An 18,255-nucleotide genomic window follows, 5' to 3' on the forward strand; every position below is an offset into this window, starting at 1 on the left:
CGTGGCCGGTCACGGGAAAAGACAAAAAAAAAAAAAAAAAAAAAAAAAAAAACAAAGTGTTCTCTTTTCTACCATTCTCAGGAACATTGAAGCTGGGAGCAAACTGCGGACTGGGGGTAGAACATAAGCAGTTATTTATCAAAAATATCTCATGCAAACCCTTAACTCATCTTAAATAAATCAAAAAGTACTTGAGCTCCTGAAACTTAAGTACTCTTTTAGTAGTTTCATTTTCATTCCCTATCCCAATTACCTTTCTCTTTCCAGATGGGCTTTCCTTCTAAATCAGACAGCCCTAGCTGTGAATATTCCCGATTTGATTTTGATAGCGATGAGGACTTCAATGCTTTCTTCAACTGTAAGTGATATTGGCCTGGAATTTCTCCCAGCAGTCTGAGATTATGAATCATGTGCATGATGCTTGGGGTTCTTATTAAAGATCCCAAATCTGGACAATTTTATTGGCTACTTTCCCCCTGGGGTGGATAAATGAATAAACACTAAGTACATATCGTATGCCAGCTATTTATGTTCTTCCCTTGGCAGCTCAAGCTCTAGTTTCCCATTGCAGATGGGTGTTGGGATTTCATCCAGGCATGGTATTCTTTGTTCCACATCACAAACATACACACACAGACATACAGCCTTTGGACATTGATGTTTAGGGATAGAAACCATAGAATTAGTTACCATCTGTGATCTTTCTTCTCAAAAAAGTGGAAAAACTCATTATATCCTAATATCCTAGTTCTGTTCTGGTTGATTTTTTTTTGTGTGTGTGTGTGTGTGTGTTAATAACAGGTTTATTGAGATAAAATTCATTTACCTTACAATTCACTCATTTATAATATACAATGAAATGGTTTTTAGTATTTTCAGAGTTGTGCAACCATCACCACAGTCAATTTTAGAACATTTTCATCACTCCAAAAAGAAGTCCTATACCCATTGGGAGTCATCCCCTAATCCCCTCATTTCTCCCAGCACTGGGAAACCAGTAATCTACTTTCTGTCTCCATGTTTTGCCTATTCTAAATATTTAATATAAATGGAATCATACAATACATGGTCTTTTGTGACCACTTTCTTTCACTTAACATAATGTTTTTAAGATTCGTTTATGGTGTAGCATGTATCAGAATTTCATTTCTTTTTATTGGCAATAATATTGAATGGATATACCACATTTTATTCATCAATTCGTGAGTTGTTGGACATTGAGATATTTCCACTTTTTGGCAATTACAAATAATGCTGCAGTGAACACTGTATATAAGTTTTTAGGTGGACATATGTTTTTATTTCCCTTGGGTATTTGACTAGGAGTAAAATTGCTGGATAATATGACAATTCCATGTTTAATATTTTGTTGAACTGCCAGACTGTCCACAGCAGCTGCACCACTTTACATTTCCACCAGCATAATTTCCTTTTAATTCCAACAGAAATAGGAGACCAATTTTAGCTTGTCTCTCACAGGATCTAGGTGGTGAGATGCTTCCAGAGATCATTTATTTTTGAAAATTTCTGGATTCATTAATTCAACAAACCTTTATTGAGTGATTGTTACATTCAAAGCACAGGTCTACAAAACAGGTTTACTGACTACTTTCCCCCTGGGGTGGATAAATGAATATTTTAGTCCATTTGTGTTGCTTATAACAAAATACCTGGAACTGGGTAATTTATAAAGAAAATGAAGTTTATTGCTTACAGTTTCTGAGGCTGGGAGGTCCAAAGTCCATCTGGTGGTGGCAACAGTGACTCAGGCATCTCAAATTGCAAGATGGTGGAAGCAGAACAGAGAGAGAGCCGAGAACAGACTCTCCTTTTCTTTTAAAGCCCTCAGAACCATGCCCCTGACCACCATTTTTAATCCATTCACTATAGCATGGTCCTACAATCCAATCACCTCTTCAAAGCTCCACCTTTCAGTTACTGTAATAGGATTTCCCACCCTCTTAACAGTCATAGTGGGGGGCTAAGTTTCTAATACATAAAACTTCGGAGACAATAGTTTTGGGGGGACATAATTCAGTCCACTACAATGAATAAACATTAACTAAATACCCACTGTATGCCAGTTATTGATTCATATCCTTCCTTTGGCAGCCTCCCGAGCCCAACAAGGAGAAGTGATGAGGTTGGCATGTCGTTTGGATCCCAATACCAGCTTCCAGATGGCTGGGGAGTGGCTAAAGTATCAGCTCTCAACTTCTGTTGATGCTGGATCTATGAACTGTAAGTTTTTTTTCATTACTGAACATTAGCAAAGTACTGTATCAAAACTGTACATAGGAAATAAGCACGAGCCACATGTCAGAACACTCTACTAATACTGTTCAAAAATAGCTTGCTCAGTGCCTAATTCCATCCTAGGGAGTGAGCATTTTCATTTGCTCACAGAGAGAAAGCAGACACCACCACATTTTAAATCTGTTTAAAGGAGGGTAAAACTGTGTCCCTGTCAGCTTTGCTTTCATTTTTCTTTTCGAACAGAATCAACCAATTGTTTACTGTTGATTTTATTGCGTCAGTTTAGGCACCATCTTAACAAATTTCGTGTCTAGACCTAATTTTTATTTTTTATTTTTTTTAATTTTATTTATTTATTTATTTATTTTGTCTTTTTCGTGACCGGTAAGGGGATTGCAACCCTTGGTGTGGTGTCGCCCGCACCACACTCAGCCAGTGAGCGCACCGGCCATTCCTATATAGGATCCGAACCCGCGGCGGGAGCATCGCTGCGCTTCCAGCGCCGCACTCTCCCGAGTGCACCATGGGGCCAGCCCTAGACCTAATTTTTAAATACTTTTCAACCAAGTTCTTGCATAGCATTATTCTAGGTATTCTAGGTCTAATTATTAAAAACTATTGAACCATATTCTTGCATAGCACTATTCAGAAGGAATATCCTTTTAGGCATAACAGAAACAGTACAGGGACTTACCATGTCACTCAGGCACCTCAAAGCCTTTGGGAAATCCCACTTTATATAAAATCAAAAAATAATCCCCTCTACCCAAATGCATCATCCAGTTAACTTCTCTGTACTGTCTCCTGTCTATTGTCATGTTACTGAATGCTGTGCATAACAGGATTAATAAAGCAGGAAAGGGTAAATTAACTACTGCAAGTCACTGCTTTAGAAATGCGCCATACAGGGGCTAGCCTGTTAGCTTGGTTGGTTAGATCACAGCCTTGTAACAGCAAGGTCATGGGTTCAGATCCCCACACCAGCTAGCTGCTAAAAAAAAAAAAAAGGACAAACATTAGTAATGTCCATACTAATAGTCGATTTCCAAGTACACTAGTTACTTAATGTTCATGGGATTTAACATTCAGTTGTGAATATTTACAGTCATCTCTAAAGTTCTCAGAGTCTGATAAGTTGAAAGTTCAAGGATGCCCAAATATGTTGTACCAATATGAAGCTAATAAATGGAAGCACTATAATGGAAGCAAGAAAAACAATTTATAAATCTTTTTTGTAAGAAGTACCTGTGCCTTGCTGTTTGAGTGATGTGCCTTAGTGATATTTGTGAACTTGGAGGATGGCACAGGTCTCTAGACATAGCCCTTACAGTTGTCATGAGACTATGGATGTCAAGCAATGTTTTGTACCTTATATCATTTTCTTGTTGGAAGGATTCTTTATGGCCTCAAATATCTCATGGACAGATTATAAAGGGGGAAAGGAGAGCTATTAATATTTATCAAGTGATTTTAAAGGGCTATGCACTGTTTTTGATGTTTACATGTATATTGTCATTATACTCAAATGGCTTTACAGACAAGGCTCATTGATGTGAATTCAGATGGCTCGCTGTAAGATGTAGAGGCAGGGTAGGAACCCCTTTCTGCCTTCGGCACACATGTTCTTTTCTTTGCCCAAGCTGAGAGGGGTTAGAACCATTCCTTCAACCGTGAAATTACCAGATGGTGTCTAAGGCCCCATTGTCTCTGTCTTCTGTGATCCTACAATGCTAATAAGCGTTTGTGTGTGTGTTTCAAAAGCCTGTTCTCCTAATGCTGGAACTGGAGAAGGAGGCCTCTGCTCCATCTTCTCAACTTCATTTGTGCAGTGGGAAGCCATGACCCTTTTTTTGGAAAGTGTGATCAACCAGATGTTTCGAACACTAGATAAAGAAGTAAGTAACTGTTCCCCATGCTGACTGCATAATGATTCTGATGTTTTCTAAACTGGTAGAGGGATAGAGGAATCCATGGGTGTGTATATTACAGAAGAGGAAACTGAGGTTTAGAGAGGTTAAATAATGTACTCAAGTTCAAGTAGCTAGTAAATGGGACAGCTGGGACAAAAACTCAGGTCTCTCTTACTCTTAAGTCCTACAACATTTACCACCCATTTTAAGGGCATGATAAGACGAGCCTGATAGCATACAGGAGCCACAAGTAAGATCACTATTGCAGGGAGGACAGTAATGCAAACTTTGAATTGGATAATCTAAAGAGATATTTGCCATTAAGCTTCCTTTTCAATTTATAGCAGATGGACCAGAATATTCATGTTAGTTGATCAGCACCTTCCCCCCTAAATAGAGCTGAGGAGATAGATCTTATTTTTCTATACTTCATGTCACCTTTCACCCTTCTCTTAGAATGTCTCCTTAACTATAGCTATAATTAAATGGATAACAGCATGAACCACATTAACTATATTAATTAAATTAAAATAATTTAGATCACAGCGGATTTGGGGGTAGTTAAATCTCAGTGAATTCTAGGTTAGTTGTGAAATGAATCTCTAAGTCCCTTGAAGATAAGTGAAGTATAGTGCCTTTTTTATGAGTGGTATATTAACCAGTTAGATCTCTGGGTCATTAACTTCATCTGTTTTTATATTGATTCACTTCAGTTTGAAATGATGGCATTCTGAGTTTGTCCCAAAATCTAGATGAGAAACCCTACTTGGACTCTACCTTTTTTACTAAGCCATTTTACAGGTTTAGAAAGCACTTATCTAATAGAGTAAGTGTGGCAAATCAAGAAAGCCCCTTATCAAATCAAGGGAAATGGCCATACTGTCTCCTTTTCTTGAATGGATCTAAACATAAAGATATGATCCTGCCTGAAGGCAAGAGAATGAATTGTCACTTTGTCAAGTATTTGTCTTTAAGATGTACGATAGAGTTTGAAGTATTTGGGGGAGGATGGTGCCTGGTTGGTTGTAGGCTGGATTTTATAGTAAATCCTTGAATATAAATGGTATTTGGTCAAAATACGAAATTCTAGTTGGTCAAAAACTATTCCCCCCAAAATTTGGACTGTATGTAGGAGAAAGATGTGGGCTGGAGACAAAGCACAAGGTGACAAAAATTCTTTGGGGGGAGTTGGGGATGGCCAGTAAGGGGGTCTGAACCCTTGACCTTGGTGTTATCAGCACCATGTGAGCTAACTGGCCAGCCCCAGTAACCAATTATTTAGAAATGTGGTTGGAGTCAGATCAAATGCTGGAGAGAAAAACAAATAGAACTAAATTCTTTTTTCCTCAAGAGAATTCTGGGTGGGCTCCCGCCGCGGGTTCGGATCCTATATAGGGATGGCCGGTGCGCTCACTGGCTGAGCGCGGTGCAAGAGAGAGAATTCTGGGTGGTAGTATTTGGCCTTGTTAAAGACTTAAAGTAAATATCTTAACTCTAAAACCCATCTTTTTTCCACCCCAAATGAAATGGGTCAGAATGAAGCATTTTTGATCAAGAGAGATGAGTGTTTGAATATATATATGAAGAAGTTATTCACTTATTTGTTAATGAAACTACGTTACACGTGATGTCCCCCAGGGGTGTGCAAGTGATGGATCTCAGCCTGTTACATTTCCACTTGCCACTGTCAGTTTCTGACTTTGCAGAGTATTGCCTAATCCAGTCCTTTGCAAACTGCTCATTTTCCGCCCTCAGCCCCCACCCCAGTGTCAATCATAACTACTCAAGAGTTTGACCAAGATGTTCTTTGGCTGAAAAAGTTGAAAAAAGCTGCTCACCTAGTCCATAGTGGCATTAGCTGAGCTTGTATTTCCAGTAATATGTATCAGAGGACATTGGGTAGAGCCTTGCTTTAGCAACATTCTCAATGGATTGATATAGGGAATAGTTTTGGAGAAAAAAAATCACATTTTGAAGAAAATGAAACTGATTTCCCCCCCCCATATAGTAAAATATAAAGCCTACAATGTTTTAAAGGAGTGTAGTGCCAGCATTAGACACAGCTTGTTGAAGACAAAATAACTCAGAAAACAGGCTGGAACATGCACAGTCATGTGGCACATAACATTCCCATCAATGACAAACTGCATATACAGCAGTGGCCGGAGCAATAGGCTATACCATATAGCCTAGATATGTAGGAGGCTGTACCATCTAGGTTTGTGTAAGTATACTCTGTGATGTCCACACAATAATGAAATTGTCTAACGACTCATTTCTCAAAATTTATCCCCATCATTAAGCAACACAGGACTGTATAAGCATCCCAAAGAAATCAAGGATTGGATTATTTAATAAATAGCATTAGGGAAAATTAACTGGGGAAAGATGTCAAATTGAAAAAAGAGTAATCACCCCCAAAGTTAATGTCTTTAATAACTACATATATTTTTAAATTTATATCATAAAACAGTTTTTGAAAGGCAAACTTGGAACAATATTTGCAATAAATAAAGATAGGAATGATATCCTTAATATTAAAAGCATACATCTCTTAAATGTTGCTTATAGAGTACAGTTGGTACCATAACTTTTAAGAATAATTTGGCAATATCTAGTTGAAGATACTTAGCCTTACAATCCAGCATTTCCACTCCTAGGGCTGTGCTCTAAGGAAACTTTGTATGTGTACAGAGACACCAATATTCATAGAAGTCTTGTGTGTTAAGCCAAGAAAAAAACTTAGTATCAATCAACAGAAGAACAGATGAATAGATTGTAATGTGTTTATAGAACAGTGAAAATGAACTAGGGCTATATTATGAGTAAGGATGATTCTCATAAACGTAATGTTGATCCAAAACAGCAGGATACATAAGTAAACATAAAGTACTGTGTAGTTAGGAATATATACACGTGTGGCAAAAGTATAAAGAAATTTAAAACTCCATGAAATTATGTACACTATCCACCAAGATAGTGGCCACCTCTAGGGCTGAAAAGCAGAATATACACAGAGAGCATCAACTGTATTGGTAACGTTGTATTTCTTAAAGTGGCCTATGTGGGTTTACTAAATTATTGTTTATACCTTTTTATATATCTGGAATATTTTGTAGTAAAATTTTTTAAAAATTGGTAAGAAAAACACTAGAGTCCAGTGGAGAAATAGACAAAAGATACCATTAGGTAGCAAAGTGGAGAAAGTCAAAAGATGTCATCTGGTAGAGAAACTAAAGTAGCTAATAAATATGAAAAAAAATTAACCTCATTATTAAAGAAATACTAATTAAAACAAACTGTTTTTCTTTTTGGGGTTGGGCAGCTGGCCATTTCAGTGATCCGAACTCTTTTTTTTTTTTTTTTGGCTTGGCATTGTCAACACCACGCTCAGCTAGTGAGCGAACCGGCCATCCCTATATAGGATCCGAACCCGTGGCCTTGGTGTTATCAGCACCATACTCTCCAGAGTGAGCCACGGGCCAGCCCTAGGGATCTGAAGTCTTGATCTTGATGTTACAACACTGCACTCTAGCCAACTGAGCTAACCAGTCACCCCTTCTTTTTTTCTTAATAAAGAAGCAAAGATTTAAGGGAATGATACTCCCTGCTGCTAAGAACATGGTAAGAAGGACACATTAGATGGAGAATCAATTGATAGAGATGTAAAGAAGAAAAACAACTTGAATTAGAAATATTCATACCTTGGGGCCAGCTCTTGGCTCACTTGGGAGAGTGCAGTGCTGATAACACCAAGGCTATGGGTTCGAATCCCTATGTAGGGATGGCCAGTTAGCTCTCTTGGGAAAGTGTGGTGCTGACAACACCAAGTCAAAGGTTAGGATCCCCTTACCGGTCATTTAAAAAAAAAAAAAAATTATACCTTTTTTCTTTCTCTTTTTCTTTTTTATGGCAACTGGCCCATACAGGGATCTGAATCATTGACCTTTGTGTTATGATACCATGATCTAACAATTGAGCTAACCAGCCAGCCCCTACCTTTTAACTCAGTAATTTCAGCCATCCCTAAAAGTTGCTTATTCAAATGAAATCATTAAAAATGTAGACAAAAGGGTTTTATTTAAGAGATATGTGTATAGTAGAGAAAACCTGGAAACATTCTCAATTTCTGGTAGTAGGAAATGCCTAATATGGCACATGGAAGCATCGTTTATGAAAATTTTTTTTTCCTTTTTTGTCTTTTTTACTGACCGGTAACGGGATCGCAACCCTCGGTGTCACACCCGCACCGGGGACCGGCAATGGGATCGCAACCCCTGGTGCTGCGCCCGTACCGCGCCCAACCAGTGAGCGGGAACCGGTCTCCACATGGGATCCGAACCCTCGGCGGGAGCGCCACCACGCTCCCAGGCGGCGCACTCTCCAGTGTGCCACCGGGCCGGCCCAATGAAAAATTTTAATAACATGGGGTAATGCTTAGAATTTTGAGGGTTAAAAAGCAGTATATAAACTCATGTGGCAACCTTATTATGTATTTATAAATTAGAGTGTAAAGGAAATTTAGCAAAAGTGGTTATCTCTGAGTGGTGGCAGCTGTGTCAACCTCCTTTTCATGTCTGTATGACAGGAAATTCCTGTTAATGATGGAATAGAGCTGTTGCAGATGGTCCTGAATTTTGACACCAAGGATCCTCTCATCTTGTCCTGTGTCCTCACTAATGTCTCAGCTCTCTTTCCATTTGTCACCTACAGACCAGAGTTCCTGCCCCAGGTCTTCTCAAAGGTAAAGTCCATCTTCTTTGTAAACTTTATTTTTGACATTTTTTTTTTATTTATTTCTTATTTTGACATTTTTAAACTCTTTTGTAACTATTTTTGAAAGAATGTAAGGCAGACTAATAAACAGTTATTTACTTGTTTATCAAATATTTACTCAGTACTTATTGTGGATCAGATACCATGCTAATACCTTACTCTTTAGGGACACTCTGGGAAGAGGGGTACATAATAGATGTTGTACCTATATGGCATGGCAATTAATAGACTTGTATACTGGGACATAGAAAAGAATACCTAAAGAAGAGTATCAAAGTGTGATGTCAGATTGGGAGGGGATTTGTGAGAGGAAAGGATAGTATGGATAGTTCTCAGGTTTCCAATTTAGGTGACTAGGTGGGTAGTAGAGCCACCACCTGAGTGAGAATATAAGAGTAAAGAAGAAAAAGGGGTATTTTGAATATTATACTTGAAGTATATGTAGAACATCTAGGTGGAGACATTTCATAGTAAATTGGCTAGTTGAGGGTGAAGATCTAAACTCTAGAAAATGATGAGGTAAAATTAAGGCATTATCATCATAGAATCCCAAGAATAGAAGTGAAGCCCTAGGAAAGAGGATATGTATGTAGAGTTAGGAGGCATATGGGTCAAGTGGGGAACCCTGGGGGTCAAGATCATTGGAGAACGAGAACAGAGGATGAAAAACCCCCAAAGGGGAAAAAAGATAGCCAGAGAAGTGAAGAAAATGTGTCACAAGGCAAGTAGAACTTCAGAAAAGTGAACTCATTTGTTGCATTGGAAATTTCTCTAAGAGTTGGAGAATATCTGGTGAATTTCTTGATTAGACCCTTGTCTGAGTGGCCAAGGAAGCAGCTATATTGCAGTGGGTTAAAGAGAATTTATGACATGGTATCAGGGATGGTAGAACACTCAACTTTTGGTAAAAAGTAGAGAAGATAGAGGTGTCATCATAGCTAAGTGTTTGGGTGATGGCATCTATTGTTCTGGGATTCTGTGACCTTTTAATGTATAAAATGCTTTAATGGTAAAATTGTGAATCTCAAGCTTCGTGTATAGGTATCTGAGAAAATGGACATCCAAAGCTTTGTAACACCAATTGAAACCCCTTTTTTTGCCATACTGTTACTGAGAATACACTTCTGATATTTTGTTAGAAATTTTATGATAACTATTATTTAAAAATATAAGTGACCTTTTTTCCCCTCCCCTTAGCTATTTTCATCTGTCACTTTTGAAACTGTTGAAGAAAGTAAGGTAAGTCCATTAAATAAACTAACAGATTTTTACTTCTTGAGAACAAAAGTATGAATATCTCATACTTAAGTCTAGATTTTTGTATAAGTGGGAGGGGTTAGTAGAGGCATAGATTGTTATATCATCTGGTGTTTAGTCAAGAGACACTCTAGGGCAAACAGTAAATTTGTAAATTCATGGTAACTATAAATGTCACTCCATTATACACCTACAGTGGTGAAAAATTCATTGTGAATTTGCCTCTGGCTGAGATATTTACATGATTCTATGCAGCATCTGTAAATTATCTTAAAAGTGGCTTTGAGTTTGTTGAGTATCTCTTTCCAGGCCCCCAGAACCCGGGCAGTGAGGAACGTGAGGAGGCATGCTAGTTCCTCCATCATCAAGATGTGTCGTGACTACCCCCAGCTCGTGCTGGTAAGCATCTGGACCCTGGCTGGGCAGCCACTGAAGCCTGTCAAGTTTGGGTACATTTTTGTGTAAATCTAGCCCTTATTATTACCTTACCTAAAGGAAAAATGAGGAACTGTTGCTTTGCATAGAATAAACATTGTTGAGTTGGTGTGTTCTTCCTTTCTCTACTTAGAAGTATAGTTAGAAATGCAAATATATTTTCCCCTTGAAATGAATAGTTCTCTTCCCTATGGATGACTAAGTTTACCCCTATAAATGTACAGCTCTTTACCAGACTTTGTGACGTTCTTAATTATTACTGCCAAATGATGAACATAATCTTGAGAGAAGCAAGATGCAAATCCCAACCCTTTTGGGAAAGTTTCCATAAGAAACTTAGTATTACTCCAGATTATAAATTAACCAGGAATTTCTTCTAATACGCAGCAGTTGTTTTCCTCTCTATATAACAAACTACTCTTTGCCTGTGAAGATACTGTAAAGTTGATGTAGAAAAAAGTCAAATTGTTTTCACAATTGTGGTATGGGAAAGTGCAGTTTTCTCAATACTCAAGAACTTCCTTCTACCAAAATTGCCTTGCTTATTCAGGCAAGAAAAGAATGTAATAATAAGATTACTAAGTGACAGCCTTATAGGCCTGACCTTCCTGGGACTGCCTTGGTTCTCTTTTTTTCCTTGAGTGACCCACCTCTCCCTTCACAGACCATCACTACCTCTGGCTTTTTCTCTTGTGCTCTGCAGCCCAATTTTGACATGCTTTATAACCATGTGAAGCAACTCCTTTCCAATGAGCTACTCCTGACACAAATGGAAAAGTGTGCCCTCATTGAAGCCCTAGTTCTCATTAGCAACCAGTTCAAGAACTACGAGCGTCAGAAGGTGTTCCTAGAAGAGCTGATGGCGCCAGTGGCCAGCATCTGGCTTTCTGAAGACATGCACAGGTAGAGGAGGTCCTTTGCCCTGCTTCTCACTGCACTTGAGTACCCATTCTGTTTCAAGAGCTATGCCAGGAGGGGGATGGGGGGTGTAAGGATATTGAGATATGATGGCACTGTTAGTGTTAATTGAAGTTATCTAAAAGCAGACTTTTGTAATCTAATCTCTGAAAATATTACCTTGGCGGTAGAGGAAATGAGTAAAAATGGATAGTATGGGTCATGAGGGAATAGGGTGAGACTGCTGTGGTATGTGTGTTGCACATTTGGAGAAATTAGAATAGCTAGCTAGTAAGGGCCATACAAAATAGAAGCCACACAAAAACTCTCATTTGTGTCCATATATTAGAGAAATTGTTTTCTTTATATTCTGAAGTTGGTATCCTTTTTAATTCTTGAAGCATTGCTGATAAAATTTGGGAGTGGGAAGGGAAGTTTAAACCTTCAAATAAAAACTTGACAATTAGTATGATTAAACTCCTCTCACTATAAAAACTGCTCTTTGGGGCCAAATAATCATAGCCTCTTGACTCCTGTGGAAGAAATTGTCCTTGCTTAAAATATTGATATAACTTGTCTTTCTCCCTTCAACTTTCAGAGTGCTGTCAGATGTTGATGCCTTTATTGCCTATGTGGGTGCGGATCAGAAAAGCCATGACCCAGGCCTGGAGGATCCCTGTGGCTTAAATCGGGCACAAGTGAGTAAAACTCTAATGGGAATGGGAAGTTGCATTGGCCACGGGTAGGAGTAGGGTATTGTCATTTACCAAGTTTCTTGTAGACATGTTTTTTCTGCACTGGTAAGAAACCTATGAGTCTCCACTTGCCTAAACACCTCGTTTCTTTTCTTCTTTAGTCTTGAATTCTTGAGTTAGTTACCATAGCAGAACAGATGGTCTTTTCTATGAAGTCATTATTTTGGCTTTAAGGGTCTCTAAATAGCTCTGAAGACTGAAGATGTAATGAGGCAGTAGGTCAGAACTTGGTCAGCAAGGTGAGTCCTCCCTGCCATTGGTCTCTGGCATGTAAAGTCCTAAATGATGGCCTAACTTGCAAACCTGAGTTTTTTCAGTGCTTTGCTATTCAAATAAGCATTGTTCCTGGCTCTGCCATGGCAAAAGTCACATTAATTAACCTGGCAAGTAATAGGTTGGTTGAGAGTACTGTGAGGGGGAATTAGGAAAAAGGCTGTCAAGAGCCAAGCTGCAGGATGCAGGGTCAACTCAGAAGCAAGATGAAATGATGGCAATTTAAACACTATTTTGGAACATGTATAAGCCACCTTCTAATCAGGGTCCTAAGGGAGGGTCACTGCAGCCCCTACAAAGATATCCTCATGAAAGGGAAGTGTTCACTGAGGAAGACTCAGTGAAAGGCTCAGAGGCTACCACTGGTCCTGAAAATGGCAGTGAGGACCCCTCTTAGACTTGACCTTAAAGGAAGGGACAAGGATTCCATGGGGGTGAGGAGAGCAGAAGGTTCTTTCTGGCTTCTGAATCATTTTTGCCATAGCCATGAATATGTTTAACAGTACTTTTGTCTTTTTTTCCCCTTTTATGTTTACTTTCATTCTTGTTTTTCTATAGATGAGCTTTTGTGTGTACAGCATTTTGGGTGTTGTAAAACGAACTTGCTGGCCCACCGACGTAGAAGAGGCCAAAGCTGGGGGATTTGTGGTGGGTTATACACCCAGTGGAAATCCAGTCTTCCGTAACCCCTGCACAGAGCAGATTCTGAAACTTCTTGACAATTTGCTTGCCCTTATAAGGTGAGTCAAACTAATGGTTTTTATCGGTTGGTTTTTGTTATTTTACGTTTTGATTAACCTCAAAAGTTTAATCTGTTTATATGTCTTTATATCATGGTGCTGGTAATGAGGGATTGGGCCTTCTTTCTTACTAGAGGGGGTCTCTTTGTAAAAATAACATAAGCTCTCACTTGCATAAGTCTTGCTTTCCATCTGAACCAATGGGGGCTGATGTTATGATGGCTTTTCTCATTTTGAGCCTTCATCACTCCTTTATACTTCATGCATACTTTTACTTTTAAGTTTTATTTGGTCTAAATTTTTGCCATTAAAGGAACTGTTCACTGGGAGCAAGACAATTGCTTTCTGTAGTGGTGCTTCTCTGGGTGGTATTCATATGAGCTAATCTAAATTTATCAGTATGACTGAGCTCAAATGGACCAAACATCCACTGGCTGAACATGCCAAAGGAAGGAATGATAAATTTTTCACCTCAGTTTGCTAGGTCCTCAGTTCTCAAAGCTAATTCTAGGATCAGCATCAGCAATCTCCTGAGAGCTTTTTTGAAAAGCAGAATTGGAGACCCCACCCTGGAGGAAAATGAAGAACACATATTAAAGATGGAGGCACTCTTGCTCTCCAGGATTTAAAATGTGTCAGTAGAAATGCATATAGACTGGGTCAGCAAGAATTCACAAGGTTTAACCGCAAACCACAGACTTCCTATTGAGTTGCCTAGGAGACATGGGAGGGGCTCACAGCTGGCTAAAACATATATAATACATGCCTGTAGACAATAAAGTTGCTTAGTGCGTGCTTTAAGTCCCAGAACTTTGTGTCTGGTTTCTGGTTGCCCACCTCCCTACGCAGCAGCCCCTAGCTCAAGGCGTGCCCTGAGCAACTCACCTCACTGCACTCTCTTGGCAGGGCTACGTGTGGCCCTGCTCCCTGGGGGACTGCTGGCAGAGGCTACGTGTAGTCCTGCCTCCTGAGACCCCAGGACCAAGAGAAACATGCACCACCCCAGACATATTAAATCACAGTCCACATTTTAACAAGATCCCCAGGTGGTTCGTTGGCACATTAAAGGTTCAGAATTACTGTTCTAGATTATGTGAGGTAATATATTGAAGTGGAAGTAGGCCAGTATAGGCTTGTTGGTTACTAGATTAGGAGTGTTTTTTAAAGAGAAAGATGGGTTTTTGATAGAATTCAGTTCTTATTGGCCAAAGCAGAGTTTGAGTGCTTTTTATATCTCAGTATGTCTAAGTTACAGGTTAGAAGTTCTGTTCCAGTTCTTTTTTGGCCTCTTATCCAAGGAGTAAAAGCAGGGTCTCAACTGGGCAAACCAAATTACTCATTTCAGGGAAGCTGTCCTTGCAACAGATACCCAATACCAGAAGCTTAAGTATCAAAGGATTTAAGTTAATGTTGACCACATTGGAGGGCTAGAGTGTCTGACAGAGTTGTGATTGTGGACATGTCAATTATTATAATACACCACATTAATAAAAAAAAGGAAAGAAACTACAAAATTAACACAGAAATAGCATTTGAAAGAGTCAACATCCTTTCTTAATAAAAACATTCAGTAAACTAGGAATAGAAGGGAACTTCCTCAATATAGAACAGAATTTTTATGAAAATACATGGCTTATGTTATACTCAGTGGTAAAAGACTGAGAGCTCTCTACCTCCCATTAGGAATAAGACAACGATGCTTGTTTCCACCACTGCTGTTCAACACTGTACTGGAAGTCTCAGACAGAGCAATCATGCAAGAAAAAGAAACAAAAGTTATCCAAGTTGGAAAAGAAGTAAACATTCTTTGTTCACAAATGACATGATCTTGTATATAGAAAACCCCCCAAAACCCACACACACAAAAATTACTGAAGCTAAGAAACAAATTCAGCGAAGTTGTAGGGTACAAGATGAACACAAAAATCAGTCGCGTTTCTATACATTAGCAATGAACAATCAATAATTACATTTATAGTAGCATTCAAAAGAATGAAATACATTGGAGTAAATTTGTTAACTAAGGATGTGACTTACATACTGAAAACTATAAAACATTGCTGAAGGGCTGGCTGGTTATCTCACTTCGTAGAGCTGTGCTGATAAAAAACCAAGGTCAAGGGTTCAGATCAGCAGCCAAAAAAAAAAAATTGTTGAAATTAAAGAAGACCTAAGTAAGTGGAAAGGCATCCCACATTCATGGATTGGAAGACTTAATATTGTTAAGATGGCATGCTACCCAAAGCAATCTCCAGACTCAGTGTAATCCCTATTAAAATTCTAACAGACTTTGCAGAATGGGAAAAGGTGATCCTCAAATTCATACGGAATTGCAGGGGGCCCCAAAAAGCCAAAACAGTCTTGAAAAAGAACAAAGTTAGGGGAACTCAAACTTCATGATTAAAAACTTACTGCAATGCTACCATGATCAAAACAGTTTTGTACTGGTATAAGGATAGATACATCGACCAATGGAATAGAATTTAGAGTCCAGGAATAACACATATATCTATGGCCAATTGATTTTTCACAAGATTGCCAAGAAAGTCAATTGAGAAAGAATAGTCTCTTTGATAAACAGTGCTAGTATAACTGGATGTCCACATGTGAAAGAATGAAGTTGGACCCCTGCCTCACACCACATACAAAAAGTAACTCAGTGTGAATCAATGGCCTAAATAAAAGAACTAAAACTATAAAACTCTTAGAAGAATACATAGGGGTAAATCTTCATGGCTTTGGATTTTCCAGTGGATTCTTGGATATGACACCAAAAGCACAGCAGAGGCAAAAATAGATAAATTGGTCCTATCAAAAATTTAAAACTTTGAAGGTCATAAGAAACTGAAAAGACAATTTACAGAATGGGAGAAAATATTTGCAAATCGTATGAGGGGAAAACAAAAAGTTCATGGAAAAGTGGAATTAAAAGATAAAAAATATAAACTTTATTTCTCAACATAAGCTCCATCAAGTTCAAGACACTTTTCTAAATGATAATACCAGCCATTCAATCCATCCATAGAGAACTGAGGGTCCTGGGTATTTAACCATCTCAATGCAGTCTTTTTTACATTATTAACTGAAGAAAAATGGGTGTCCTTTAAACATTGTTTAAGATTAGGAAACAAAAAGAACTCAGAAGGAGCCATATCAGAACTGCAAGGTGGATGCCTAATGATTTCCCATCAAGACTGCCACAAAACTCCTGGTTGGATAAGAGAAATGAGCAGAACCATTATGGTGGAGAAATGTGGTGAACTTTGCCCAGCTATTTTTCTGCTAAAGCTTTGGCTAACTTTCTCAAATCATTCATGATAAGCAGATATTGTTCTTTGGCCTTGCAGAAAGTCAGGAAGCAAAATGCCTTGACCATCTCAAAAATTTGCCATGGTCTTCGCTCTTGATCAGTCCACTTTTGCTTTAACAGGACCACTTCCACCTTCTGGTAGCCATGGTTTTGAAAGTCCTTTGTCTTCAGGATTGTATTGGTAAAGCCATGTTTCATCTCCTCTTACAATTCTTTCAGGAAATGATTCAGGATCTTGATCGCACTTGTTTTAAAATTTCCTTCCAAAGCTCTGCTCTTGTCTGCAGCTGATCTGGGCACAACAGTTTTGGCACCATTTGAGTGGAAAGTTTGCCCAGCTTTTTAGTCAGAATTGGGTGAACTGAACCAGTTAAGGTGTCTATGGTGTTGGTTATTTCTTTCTTTTTTTTTTAAATTTTATTTTGTCGATATAAAATGTGGTTGATTATTGTGGCCCATTACCGAAACCTCCCTCCCTCCTCCCTCTCCTCCCTCCCACCCAACACTGCCCCTTCTTTTTGCTTATCATATCAACTTCAAGGAATTGTGGTTGTTATGTCTTATTCCCCCCCACCCCGGTATTTTTGTATGTGTGTGTGGGGGGGTATTTATTTATTTATTTTTAGCTCCCACCAATAAGTGAGAACATGTGGTAATTCTGTCATATCAACTTCAAGGAATTGTAGTTGTTATGTCTTATTCCCCCCCACCCCGGTATTTTTGTATGTGTGTGGGGGGGGGTATTTATTTATTTATTTTTAGCTCCCACCAATAAGTGAGAACATGTGGTAATTCTCTTTCTGTGCCTGACTCGTTTCACTTAATATAATTCTCTCAAGGTCCATCCATGTTGTTGCAAACGGCAGTATTTCATTCGTTTTTATAGCTGAGTAGTATTCCATCTCTCAACTTTAAAATCAATATTATAATAGTATCTTACACACAGAATCGTTCGGATTATTAAATGAGTTAAAGCACATAAAAAGTTTAGAAAACTGTAATTATAAATTATGATCCGTACTAATATAGTAACAACAGGAAACATGTCTTTCAATTGTTTTGTTGCTTAAAAACTTGTTATTCTTAAATATAATAAGTATATAAAATGAATATTTTCCAGATTTAGTCACAGGATATTATTGGATGTTCTAAACTCTATCATATGGTAAAGTCTAAGTTAGAATTTCAGGTAAGTGTCGGTGATAAAATAGAGCTAGAAAATAGAGCCAGGTCTCAAGTTTATTGTGGTATATTAAAGATGGCTCAAACTGTTTACTATTCTTCCCATTAAAAGATAAGTTTTCCTCCTCTGTAAGTCTAGGCTTACCTCAGTGACTTGCTTAAAAGGAAGAATGTAACTGAAGATTCTTTCTGGGACTTCTGGGGCTGGGCATAAGAAGACTTGCAGTTTCTTGGAATTCCCACGGTAAGATATAAAGAAGAATCAAAGTCCACATGAAGGGAAACCACAGCCCTTGGCTGCCAGTCTCAGCCCTGGCTGAGGTCCCAGTACACAGTCAGCATCAGTGTGCCAGCCATGTGAGTGAGCCATCTTCAAAGTGGATCTCGATATTAATCCTTTGTTAGATGTATAATTTGCAAATATTTTCTCCCACTCTGTTGGTTGTCTTTTAACTCTGTTAATT

General features: G+C 38.5%; 1 protein-coding gene across 1 annotated transcript in view; it reads left to right on the forward strand.

The window, feature by feature from the left end:
* XPO5 (exportin 5) overlaps positions 1-18,255 on the forward strand; it is a 73,853-nt gene that overhangs the window by 14,504 nt on the left and 41,094 nt on the right. Inside the window, exons 12-20 of the mRNA XM_008566776.1 lie at positions 268-358; positions 2,113-2,241; positions 4,018-4,151; positions 8,755-8,910; positions 10,140-10,181; positions 10,509-10,598; positions 11,338-11,537; positions 12,130-12,229; positions 13,118-13,299. Coding sequence (XP_008564998.1) covers positions 268-358; positions 2,113-2,241; positions 4,018-4,151; positions 8,755-8,910; positions 10,140-10,181; positions 10,509-10,598; positions 11,338-11,537; positions 12,130-12,229; positions 13,118-13,299 — 1,124 coding nt within the window. The remainder of the gene's footprint in view (positions 1-267; positions 359-2,112; positions 2,242-4,017; positions 4,152-8,754; positions 8,911-10,139; positions 10,182-10,508; positions 10,599-11,337; positions 11,538-12,129; positions 12,230-13,117; positions 13,300-18,255) is intronic.

This window comes from Galeopterus variegatus, unplaced genomic scaffold, assembly GCF_000696425.1.
Source record: "Galeopterus variegatus unplaced genomic scaffold, G_variegatus-3.0.2 Scaffold269, whole genome shotgun sequence".
NCBI lineage: Eukaryota > Metazoa > Chordata > Mammalia > Dermoptera > Cynocephalidae > Galeopterus > Galeopterus variegatus.